The following is a 13,308-nucleotide window of genomic DNA, read 5'->3' as shown; positions in this document are numbered from 1 at the left end:
TGTCTAGGAACTTTGGTTCTGGTAGGTCAAAAGTCCACAGGTGAGAAATCATCCCAAGATAAGATAGGGATAGTTTAACAGACTTGAGGAAGACCAGTGCTGTAGGCCTGCACCAGTGTGCCTAACTGGAAGAGAACTGAGTTGGTGATAGCAAGGGGAAAGAGGGAAGAAAGATGTAAGTAACATTTAGATTATGAAGTTGTCAAACAGTTTTGATAAAAGGATGGAAAACTGGTCTGGAAAACACTGGGGGTTTAGAAGAATCTGGTGTGAGAAAAAGGTTATTATTTTAGCAGCTCTGCTTTATCTGCTTTGGATAGGCATTTGCCTGTCAGATCTTATCTTTATAATCTTTGTTTTACCAGTAGCTGACTTATTTGGGTACTTACATGTTTGCTGCTCAGTAAATGCTAGACAATCCTGAAACTGCTCCCCTGTTGTGTGATTCTAAAATAAAAAGAACCTTATACTGTGATTTGAAAACTAATAAAAGGAACTGTTACTTTAACCTAACTGTATTTTCAAAGTATAAATTTAATCCAGCTGTAATTAAACATTTGGGTTGAGCGGGTTGATATAGGAGATATAGTACATAAATGTTTATATGAGCTGGTGGATGTTAGTTCCTTGATGAATTACTAAGGGTATTTGAGATAGTTGGTGGGCTTTATTAGTAGCAGCTGGTGGGAGAATAGTTCAAGGTAAATGTACTTACTAGAAGTCTGTTCTTTGACAATTTATGGGGTTGGTTTTCCTTTTGATTAGAATATTGAGCGTTTGAGTTAAATTATATAGCAGATTGCGTTGGGGCAGGATAAGTAAAGAAAAGTAATTAAAGATAAGTAAATTTAAGCTGCATGCTGGTGGTTCTCAGCTGTTAGCTACTCAGGAATCTATTTGAGGATCTCAGTTCAACGTTAGCCTTAATATCAAGAGTATCCTTAATTTGTTATGGTATAGGAAAAATACGATCTGGAATAACATGTAGGTTTTTTTTTAAAGTAATGTACATGAGACTATTACTTCATAGTACCAAATAAGTTTTATTCTTTTTTTTTTTTTTGCCTGTCCTAAGGCTTGAACTCTGGGCCTGAGCTGCTTTTTTGCTTAAAGCTAGTGATTTAACACTTGAGCCACAGCATCACTTCCAGATTTTTCTGAATAGTTTATTAGAGGTAAGAGTCTCAAGGACTTTCCTGCTTGAGTTGGCTTCAAACCTTGATCCTCAGATCTTAGTCTCCTGGGTAGCTAGGAGTGCAGGCATGAGCCACCAGCGCCCTGCTTTAGTCTATTATTAAAGAGTCTTTCTGGGAGAGCTTGATAGGACTTGGTGATTCTTGTATTTTTTCTTTTGTATAGCCTAAAGCTCAGTGTGCTAGAGGACACATAGTCAGATACGTGAAATAGAACATATGTATCTCAAAGCATACCATTGTCAAGGATAATGATATACTTATTATGCCAGTATCCATAAATGTTGACAAATGATTTATGTTATTTGAAAATACATTATTAAAGGAACAGAAAAACATTAGAGGAACATAAACAGCACTTTGTTTTTACTACATTATAGTATGAAGAAGTTGACATTTAGTTGTTGGGTTTTTTGTTTGTTTGTTTGTTTGTTTTTAGCTTTTTTCTTTTTCCATTTGGAGGATGATCCCCTGGCATTATATACATAGTAGCAGTAAGCAGAGTCTTGAAATCTTTCCTTGTAGAAGTCTCTGCAGCATGTATTAATAGCTCTCAGGAATAATCAAAGTGTTAGCCCTAAAAATGTCTTTAAATCTTTTGCTGGTTTTTTATATAATTAAAATTACCTCCTTACTTACAGTGTTGGGAAGATGCTGTAAATTTCAAAGAGGTTGTCAATTCAAAATAGATTCCATAGTATTAGAATAAAGAGGCTGAAATTAATTGTATTCGGAATGATACCCAGGTAAAATGGAAGATGTAATCAGAGGTGGAGGACAAATGAAGAGTAAACCAAATTTTAGTACTATGACCTTGGACATTTTACTTAGCTGTTTTTGTGTCCTTAGTTTACTCACCTATAATATGGCCAGAAGTAAATATTGCCTTCCTAATAGTTATTCTGAGACTGAAACTATATAAATACTTAAACGTAACCAAAAGCCTTTAGAAAATTTGTTATTTTAACTTCTGTTCAGGAACATGTTGACACATTAACACTTTGTCCTGGTGATCTTCCAGTGGGACATGTTATAGAAAAAAACAGTGATATTGGTGATTCTTTATACAGACCTTGGTTAATGTATTTATTTTTGTTTTAGTTTTAACTGAAGTCACTTAAGAAAACCTTATAGGGTAAGAATATGAAGAAGAAAATACTTTTTTTTTTAACTGCTGTGTAAGCATGCTTGTGCTGGCTTTGTTTGTGACACTCACTACTGGAGTTTGAACTCACCTGCTTGTTAGGCACATGCTCTGCCACTAGTTCCATACTTCTAGGCTTCTTTGTGATGGTTACTTTTTAGAGAGTGTCTTGCTTTCTGGAGTCAGAGGCACTACCATTGCGCCACGAGGTCACGAGTGTCTTGCCTTCTGTGTAGTCACATGTCTGGGTTGTGATCTGCTTTTCAGGCTTATTGTAGCTGGAGTATTAGGTTGGTGCCACCATACTCAGCCTTTATCCATTGAAATGGAGTGTCAAGAACTTGTTTTTTTTTTTTTTAATTGGCCTTGGCCAATCTCAACCTCCACACAGCTGCAATGACAGGTGCATGCTACCATGCCCAGCTAGTGTTGAGAAGGAATTCTTAAGTGTTTCCCCAGTTTCCCCTTGTATAGTGATTTTCCTGATCTCAACCTCCCAGGTAGCTAGGATTACAAGTGTGAATCTCCAAAACCCAGCTGGTATAGTTGTGTTTTAAGTTATTAAGTCAAAAATTTTTTAAGTGAAAAAAGTTTAGGTAAGCGATTTATTATTACAAAAAGATTTATAGATTTATTATAGTTTTAAATGCACAGTATTTATGAAATCTAGAGTCTTCACATTAATTGAACACTTACTCTGTCTCACTCAGTGTGAAATCCTCTCCCAAAAAACTAGGCATCACCAGTGCTCTAAAAGTGTGCCAACATCTTTTCTGTTTAGATATATTTAAATACAGAAGTACTTGCCATTGTGTTATAATTGCTTAGAATATTGTAACATGCTGTACAGGTTTGTAGCCTAGGAGCAGTAAGCTATTATACCATTTAAGCTTGTGTAAGTACATGCAGTTTAAACAGTGACAGAATTGCCTAACAACACATTTCTCAGGATGTAAATGAGGTATTGAGCAATCAGTGACTGGGTATGTCTATTTCTGGACACTTAATTTTTCCACTGATTATTTCTTTAGTTTTATATAAGTAGCCCTCTTTATTTTACTTGCTATATTAAGTCATTATTTTATACTCTTTTAAGTCTTTAAGTCTTGGTTTTTCTTCAAAATTTCTTGACTCTGTTGTATTGCTATGTAAAATTTAAAATTGTTCAATTTTCACAGAAAGCAACCCTGGATTTTTTTTTTTATTGTAGTTATACTGAATTTATTCCTGTAGCAATCTGGAGAGGACTCAATTCTTATTTGAATTTTTTTTAAGTATCCTTCCATTACTTTAGCTTATCTTTCTCTAGCTTCCTTTTTCTATATTCCATTTTGTAGTTTGTTATATAGAGATTGAGATTATTCATTTTCTAAGAATGGAATTTGAAAATTAGCCTATCAGTTATATCTTCAAAAAATGTTTATTTTCTTATTAGAGAGGATGTTGTATACTGACCTTGAGTGTACCAACCTTGATGAAAATTTTTCTTTCCCTAGCTTGTACTCAGCATATTATCTTTTGATGACGATTATTTTTCCTTCTCACTGAATTGTTATCGTGTAATTTTTCTTGCTTTAGGTACTACAGAACCTGCAGTATTATTCAGTGTAAATGGTGATAATGATTCTTCTCTCCACCCTTTTTCTGGGAGGTGGGGGGAGGTCCTGGGCTTGAACTGGGCTTAGGTATTGTCCCTGAACTTCTTTTTGCTCAAGGCTATATAGCTCTACCTCTTGAGCCATATCACCACTTTCTGCTTTTTCTGAGATATGAGCCACCAGTGCCCAGGTTGTATTTTTTATTATTATTGTTGACATATATAATTTTACATATTTGTAGAGTAATATGATGCTGTGGTACATGTATATGATGTGTAATATTTTGAATCTGGTTAAGTATTTCTTTGGGGTAAATACACTCTTTTGAAGTGTAGTCATTGTTATCTATAGCCATCTTACAAGGATGCCATACTTCAGACAGATACAAAGATTGAGACACTTTATAAATTTAATCAAGTTATTTCAGCTTGTTTGTAGAGTTGTCACTGTTTTTTTCTTATTACATATTATTAGCACAATTAGTTGGGCAAGAGTTTCATTTTGACGTGTCCATACATGTATACAATGTACCTCAATCACACTAAGCCTCTCAGTTGCTCTTTCCTCGAAACCTCTCCCCATTCCTCCAACAATTCAACAAACTTCACCAATTTTTCTAAATATACTTGGGCCATATTCACCCTCCTTCACTTTCATCTGTCCTTCTCTTCCTATTAGTTCCCATCATCCATACAGAACAATGTTTTTACTATTAAATGAACATTGAATTTTATCAACGGCTTTTTCTGTAGCTATCAAAATGATCTTTTTATTTCCTTTATGTTTAACAAATTTTCACGCACTCTAGGTTTGATTTGCCGAGGTTTTTTTTTGTGTGTGTGTCTGTGTTTGACAGTGTTCCTATACTAATTTTTCTTGTAATGTGTTTGATAGACTTAAGTATAAAAATTAACAATGATTTCATGAAAAAGCTGTCAAATGTTTTTGTTTTGTTTCTTTCTATGGGAGAACTATTTAGTGCAATAAGCTATGTGGTTTTCTGTGTGGATACTTTGAAAATAATTAGGTATTAACCAATACAGTATTATTTGTGACTTTTCTTTTTATTTGATTGTTTCGGTAACTTATGTTTTAAAATAATTTTTACATTTCATGTAAATTCACAATTGGTGAAATTATTAATGTTAACATCTTTTAGTTTATCAATTTTGCTATTATACATTTTGGTTCTCTGTCTTTTTTTTGGGGGGGGGTCTGGTCCTGGGGCCTGAACTCTGGGCCTGGGCACTGTCCCTCAGCTCTTCAGCTCAAGTCTAGCGCTCTACCACTTGAGCCACAGCGCCACTTCCGGCTTTTTTCTTTTTGCTTATGTGGTGCTAAGGAATCGAACCCAGGGCCTTGAGCATGCAAGGCAAGCGCTCTACCACTTTTACTACTTATTAATACGAAGTAGGTGTAGCTTTATATTTTCTCATACATTTACTATATTCCAGTTAATGAATTCTTCTCAAATCTTTATCATTTTCTTCTGTTTTATTGCGTTTGACTGTTTTTTTCTAGCTTTTTGACATGGAGCTTGTCATCGACCTGTCTCAGAATCATAATATGTTTAATATGTATATAAATACTTCACTATACTAAATGGTAGAAATATCTAAAAATTATCAAATCCAAGAAAGCTTGATAAGAAATGTACTCGTTATCTTGCCCATGTAATTGTAACCCGTCTGTATGGTATTTTCACAATAAAAAAAAATTAATGTTTGTTTGGTACTTTTAACTAGCTGAAAACCTTACTATTCTGAGTTCTGCCATTTTTGTTATTTCTTTTAGTTCTAAGATCTGATGCATTTAGTAGTCATGTTTTAAGATATTTGTTAATTTAGTCAAGTATGATTATTAGTGAATTTAGCTCCTTTTACTGTAGATGTAGTTATTTATTTGCATGTTTTAATCTGCCTTTTTCCCCCCTTTTTAGTTATGCTGACTTTCCTTTATAGTGGTTATCCTAGAGAAAATAGTATACATGCTTCATTGACTTAATGCAGCTACTTCCAATAATTATTCTTACCACTTCACTTCTCTAGGAAGCAGAACCTTTAGAATACTTCTTTTCACACTAAGAACAGATTTCACCCCGTTTATCTCCCCTTTTATGTCACAGCTAACATATAAGTCTGTATTTAGACATTCTTTACAGTTTTGTTGGTCAATTTGAAGAAATTCCTGTATTTTTTTTTTGTAAGTCCTGGAGCTTGAACACTGGGCCTAGGTGCTATTCCTGCACTCTTCATCTCAAGGCTAGCATTCTACCACTTGAGCCACAGGACCACTTCCTCCTGGGTTAATATTGACTTTTCCTTCTGTGATTCCACTTACATTTTGTTAGATTCTCATGTGTCATATGCTGTAGATTCTTTTTGTGTTTTTCATCCCTGTTCACTCTGCTTCAGGGAAAAGATCTTTGGACCTTTCTAAACATTTTGTAGTCCTAACTTACTGTTAAGGCTGTGTTAAATATTTATATTAAGATACTAATTTCGGTTACTTCCCAGTTCTACATTTCTTTCTTAAAACCATTTAAACTCTTGGTAAAATTACGTTGCCTGGGATTTTGTTTTTATTTTTTGTTGTTTGGTTAAAAAAAATTTTTTTTGGCTTGTACCAGGGTTTGAACTTAAGGGCCTCTTTCTTGGCTACCACTCTGTCACTTGAGCCACGCCTTCAGCATTTTGTGGATATTTGGAGGCTGAGTCGTTGCCGATGGGGTTTTGTTTTATTTTCTTTTTCTCCTAGTTTTCATTTATGTACATCTGTCTTTTAGCAAGTTGGTAGTTTTTTTTCTCCTTTTTGAATACTTTTTATTATAAAAACTGAAAACTTCTCATGCTTTCTTTCAGAAAGGATTTTTCCCTTCTTAGGGACAAATGGAAAGTTATAACTTTCATTTAGTCAGTGACTGAAGTGATTCAAGAGTGATTGAAAGGGGGTGGGGAGAATAGGTTGGGGGGGCGGGGGAGGCTGGGAAGGGATGTGAAGGGTTATCTTGTCCATGTAATTGTAACCCCTCTGTACAGTATGTTCACAAAAAATAAAAAAAAATAATAAAAAAGAGTGATTTAAAGCTATGTATTGATGCAGTTGGTCTTCTCATAATTTTGGCTTTCCAGGCCTTTATTTGAGAGGCATCCTGTTTTTACCTGCAGTCCCAATTATCCTTTGGCAGTGGCTCTCAATCTGAGCAAAACACTGAATCTCATTCTAGGACTTGAATCAGCATATATTCTTGAGGAAGATAGGTAGACGTCAAATCACCTTCACATTGAAATCTTGAGATTGCTTGGCCCAATTGCCTGAGCACCTTTAGATTCCTTTCAACATTTATTTATTTATTTATTTATATCTTTCTACTCAATAGCATAGTTTCCTTCAGCTGTTGTATCACATTCAGAAGCATTCAGTACTTGGGATGGATGGATGGATGGATGGATGGATACATACATACATACATAGAAAGAATCTTGCTTTGATTACTATGGGTCTTGGGGCCCTTGCTTAAATTATTCACACTTAGATTTCATCAGTAAGGACATGCTTAGTAGGTCTAGTCCAGTATAGTTGCTACTTACCATGGGATATTATTAGGTAAACCCTAAATTGTAAGTGAACTATAAATATATCTAAGCTATGGAACATGATTGCTAGTCTACAGTGCACATTAACTTCACGATTTTATGGCTGATTGGGAGCTATGACTCTCAGATACTGCCAGCATCATACCTTATTGTATATCCCTAGTTTTGAATCAGAATTCAAAATTTGCAATATAGTTTCTGTTGAATATATATATCTTTTTTGCACCATTCTAAAGTAGATTAAGCTTAAGTCAGACCATCATAAGTAAACAACTGTTTGTACTCACATTGTGTTTAGGGTTTGTATGTCTAATCACTTAAGAGACAACATACAGTTATTAAATAGGTCATTCAATGATTTCCCCGAATCTGTGATTTTTGTCTTCTCCAGTTTCATTTTTTCATAGTAAACCTCATTATGAAATAACTTGTTAATTTGAATAACATGATAAAATTTCATGCTGCCTTGCTATACTATATATACTGTTAGCCCAATAGACAACTAAAAAGGCTCAGATACACAAGACTAGTGATATAGCAATTAAGGTATGTGAAAGCCAGAAAATGATTCCCTTAAATTAAGTGAAAAGTTTGTGAGTTAATAAGAAAACAAAAATCTGAGCTTGCCAAGATCTGTGTGAATGAGTCATTTATCCATGAAATCTTGTTTTGTTGCTGTTGCTCCTCAGACTACAAAAGATATTTACAGTTTTTCATAAATGCTTACAGTTGAGATGTAAAAGACATTAAATTATAGGATGGAACCATCTACAGTTTCAAGCATTCAGTGTCTGTCACCTTGTTCTTTGTTACCTTAGTCATTTTTCTCTGATTCTGAGAAAACTTTACACAGATTTTTCACTTGTTGAATTTTTTTTTATTTTGAATACGTAGTTTTAATGTTCATGGTTTGTGTGTTTTCCTTTTTTGCAATACCTGGGTTTGAACTTAGAGCTACTCCAACCATATCAAATACAGTTTTACTACCTGCTTGCCTCAAACTGCAGTCTCCCTGATCTCTTAATTCCCAAATAGCTGAGATTATAGGAGTGTGCTACAACTCTTAACTAGACAGAAATCATATGATAGAGAATGCATGTTAGTGATAGAGACATGTGATAGAGACTTAAGTCTTCTCAGGGGGCCTTTCTGGCGTACATATAGACTTTCATGGAAATCTGTATTTTATTTGGTGCAAACTTCCTGTATTTTATGGTGTGTCACTAGTACTTACAATGACAACTTTGTAGCAACATTGTCATTTTACCTATAAGTAGGAATTTTGTTTAAATTCAAGGCCTTACATATGATTCATTTATTAAAATCATTTCAGATCTTCACATTACCTCTAAATTGGATTTTGAATATTGTTCTATAAAATTTAAGTAAATCTTCCTTGTTGGCTCTTTTCATTTAAGATCAGTAATCAAACTTCTTTCTTTATAGGTAATTTATTCGACATTGTGTGATAGTGTATAACTCTTAAACATCTGTAATAAGGTGGCAATGTCTCGAGAACCCACCCCACCTCTGCCTGGAGATATGTCTACTGGTCCTATTGCAGAAAGCTGGTGTTATACACAGGTACATGTGTTTAAAATGGATTACTTTATGACACTTTAAATTTTCAGAGTATTAAGAATATTGTTGTGAACTACTTCTAATAACTACTAGTTATTAGAAGGATTTATGCAGTGGATTATAGGATGCTTGACATGATTACCTAGAAGACTAGGCATCATTATTATAAAAAGTAACTTTCTGAATCTCTTAGGTAAAAGTAGTAAAATTTTCCTACATGTGGACCATTAATAACTTCAGTTTTTGCCGAGAAGAAATGGGTGAAGTGTTAAAAAGTTCAACATTTTCATCTGGTCCAAGTGACAAAATGAAATGGTAAGTGTTTGGGGTGGTGATTTTGTTTTTAACTTAATAATCGGCTGTTACAGTTGGTTTGTTGTTATTCTTGTTGCTCTCTCAGTGTACTGTTATTAGTACAATTTTACATTGAATTGGTAATATGTATCTAATAATATGGAGAATTATGAAGAACTGAGGGGACATTTATGGAAAAGCCATTTATGATTTCAGTATTGCTTCTCCTTTTATTGTATTCTGCAAGTATTATATTCTCCCAAGTGAGTCTGTTGTTTTATTTTAGGTGCCTGAGGGTAAATCCAAAGGGATTAGATGATGAAAGTAAAGACTACTTGTCCTTATATTTGCTTTTAGTCAGCTGCCCCAAAAGTGAAGTTCGAGCAAAATTCAAATTTTCCCTTCTGAACGCTAAGAGGGAAGAAACAAAAGCAATGGGTAAGTGATTTGCAAACTGAGTGAAGAAGTGTTTGCAATCCCTTGATGTTACCTAGAAAAGTCTGAAGGTTCCCCACCATGCTTAAATCTGCTTATCCTCAAATACTTAAATTGGCCATTGTCTTAATTTTAAATTTCAGTGGGAGTCTATGATTGTTTTAGTAAATCTTAGACTGTATAAGACATACGAGTTGTTATGTCCTGAAATAACATTTTACTTGTTACTTGGAAACATAGTTACTGTTAGGACAGGATACCTGGCATTAAATAATATGTTTAAGAAATATTTCTTTTCCTTTGATTTATTTGCTGCATAATCTGGAAAAAGATGTAGAGGAGAGAAGGAATGCCCTAATATCTTGGCACTAGAAGTTTTTGAGTGATAAACTCAGTACTGACTCCCAGAGACTATTAAATTCAGCCCAGAATTTATGTTTATTGCCCTAGTTGTTACCTGGAGTCTCATAATAAAAGACATATATATCAACATATCCTTTGATATATATAGGATACATTAAATGAGATAGTATCTCATGAATGGCCACACTAAATTTTTAATAATTTTTAGAACTAAAGCACAGAATCAAGTGCCTTTTTGTAACAATAACACATTTTAAAATATTGTATTGGTGAAGTAATTTGTATTTTTACCTTAATGTTTAAGATAGTGGAGAATGTCAGTTAGATCACTGGTTTTCTACCTTCATTTTAATAGACGTTAATAGATGATTTCTATAGAGGATCTTATTTTACAGTTATTACAGTATAGTAGGTATTTCAAGCATTTGCTTCTGATATCTATTTAAAAGCCTTTGATAAATCATGCTAAAACCTTCATGATAGTATTTTTTTCTTTTTATGTTTTTTGTTTTGTTTTTGCTGGTCATGGGGCTTAAACTCAGGGTTTGTCCCTGTGAGTCTCTCTGTGCTCAAGGTTAGCATTCTACCACTTGAGCCACAGCACCACTTCTGGCTTTTTCTGCTATGTGGTACTGAGGAATCGAACCCTGGGCTCCATGCATGCTAAGCAAGCACTCTACCACTAAGCCACATTTTAGAATCAGCCCCCTTTTTTTCTTTTTAATTTAAGGAATGATTAGGAGCTTTTTTGTGTGCCAGTTCTGGAGCTTGAATTCAGGACCTAGGTGTTAAACATTTTTGGTAGTTAATTTGTAGAGATGAGTTTCCTGCCTGAGTTGGCTTTGAACTGTGATCCTCAGATTTCAGCCCCCTAAGTAGCTAGGATTACAGGCATGACTCACCAATGCTAGCTGACTAGGAGCTTTTTTAACTTATTTACTAGATTTTGGATTTTCTGTAGTTAAGTAAAACTTAAATAGGTAGAATGTGTTTGTTAGGAATGCTTAAGAGATGTCTTGGTGATTTGGAGCATATATTTTAAAGGGAAGAAGCTGGAAATGAGAGGTACATTTCAACCTGAAGTCTAGCCAGATATTAAATAATGAGTATTCTGTACTGTATCTTTGTCAACATTGCATTTTAGGTTGAGACTGTTTTCAAAAAATTTCTCTTCTCTTGGGCTGGGAAGGTGGCTCAGTGGTAGAGTGCTTGCCTTGCATGCCAGAGACCCTGGGTTCGATTCCTCGGCACCACATACGCAAAAAGAAAAAAAAGCCGAAAGTGGTGCTGTGGCTCAATTGGTAGAGTGCTAGCCTTGAGCTGAAGAGCTGAGGGACAGTGCCCAGGCCCAGAGTTCAGGCCCCACAACCGGACCCCCCAAAAAAAATTTTTTTTATTTTCTCTACTAGATTTGATCTGAATTTTTCTTTAAAAGTCTAGAATTCTTAAATTGAGCTCACTGACCAAGTTATCTCATGGCCAAAATTTCAGTAGCAGCATGAATGATCTGGTTCTTCCTCACTTATTTCTTAGGGCAATGTTATTTGTGAACATACATACTTATATTTTTATGATGTATAGAACCAAGGCCTGCTTTTTTAACAGTTCATTTAAAATGTGTTATCATTATGAAAAATCCATTAAGAAAAAATGTCTCCTTTATACTTGTTTTATTTAAGCTTTTCTTTTCCATCAGAAAGCCAAAGAGCATATCGGTTTGTGCAAGGAAAGGATTGGGGATTTAAAAAATTCATTAGAAGGGATTTTTTGCTTGATGAAGCTAATGGTCTTTTACCAGATGACAAACTTACATTATTTTGTGAGGTGGGTATATATATGTACATATATATATATATATATATTAACTATAAAGAACCCTTATAATTGTATTTAGTAATATGGCAAAATGTAAACTGAACTACTCATGGTATATTTAAAATTAAGGAATTGGTATAGTTAATAAGGTTTCATTTGTAAATACTTGACCAAAAAAAAACTTGACTAAATTAAAACTTTCTTACAAATCAGTGTGGTGGCCCAAACGGAAAAATTTTGATCTTATCTCTAACTTTAAATTGTATGTGTCGTTACACTACTACATATTAAATCCTTTTCACTCTTGAAAAGACTAGATGTGCTTTTATGTGTGTATGAACTTTTCTAAATATCTTCTTCATTCTGAATAACACTGACATAGATGGCCAATTATTTTAGATTTTTCATATTAAACATACTACTCAAAGTTTATCAGTTTGAATTTTAAAAGTACCTGAAGGGAATCTTAATTTTTTAAACAGTTGGAAGGATTAATTATGTAGGTAATAGCATTCTGATAAATAGATCTCACAGGGTTAAATGTGTACATATTTGTTTTTGCAAATATATAAAGTAACTTTATATTCATAAAACTTTATAAAAGTTGTCAGTATTGCTCCTACCAATGACTTATTATTTGTCTTAATGTTTGGATTAGCTGTTGTCATTATGATCAATTAAGTAATTTCATCTGAATGAATTTTTGAGAATCATCTTTGGAATCAATTCAAGAATTATATAAGTACTGTTTCACTCAAATCCAAAAAACTTAAAGTACTTGTTGAGATTAGGCAGGTATTCCAAGTAGTAGACTAAATAAATACACTAAATAAAAATTTTACTATCCTAAAATGTAGAATCTTACAGATTTTAGCAGCTATCTTAAATTTGAATGTGTAACTTTTTAAAACATAGTCTTATAGTTTAATGGACCTTAAAGGTTATTTCAAAAGAAACTGCAGCCAGTCATCTTTTTTTCTTTTTTAATGAAAGGACCTTTATAGAAAATAATCCCTATGTTAGCATTGAAATATTGATTTTTGGTAATTTTCTAGGTGTATTTTGCTGGAACCTAGACAATTAAATTCAGAATTAAGGCTGAAATTAAGTTCAAGGTTTTTTTTGTTCTGTATATTTGAAGTATGTTAAGTATCTGTATGTTAGATTATACATGTTAGTTACCCTCTAAAAGTTGAGCCAACCATGACATACAATTTTTTAAGTTGGCATTGATCCTATCTATTTTTAGATCCCAAATTATGCATTTGTACCCTGGGCACCATGTTTAG

The 13,308-nt window shown here is 33.7% G+C and overlaps 1 protein-coding gene across 2 annotated transcripts in view; it reads left to right on the top strand.

The window, feature by feature from the left end:
• The window catches only part of Spopl (speckle-type POZ protein-like), a 50,643-nt gene that overhangs the window by 21,873 nt on the left and 15,462 nt on the right, over window positions 1-13,308 (top strand). For both annotated transcript variants that reach the window (XM_013030070.1, XM_013030069.1), the window contains exons 2-5: window positions 8,978-9,115; window positions 9,306-9,427; window positions 9,693-9,844; window positions 11,901-12,028. In XM_013030070.1, coding sequence (XP_012885524.1) covers window positions 9,038-9,115; window positions 9,306-9,427; window positions 9,693-9,844; window positions 11,901-12,028 — 480 coding nt within the window. In that variant the 5' untranslated portion in view covers window positions 8,978-9,037. The remainder of the gene's footprint in view (window positions 1-8,977; window positions 9,116-9,305; window positions 9,428-9,692; window positions 9,845-11,900; window positions 12,029-13,308) is intronic.

Source organism: Dipodomys ordii, unplaced genomic scaffold (assembly GCF_000151885.1).
Source record: "Dipodomys ordii isolate 6190 unplaced genomic scaffold, Dord_2.0 Scaffold126, whole genome shotgun sequence".
Taxonomy (NCBI): domain Eukaryota; kingdom Metazoa; phylum Chordata; class Mammalia; order Rodentia; family Heteromyidae; genus Dipodomys; species Dipodomys ordii.
The sequence above is the reverse complement of the archived record's forward strand: the minus strand, read 5'-3'. Positions and strand labels throughout refer to the sequence as shown.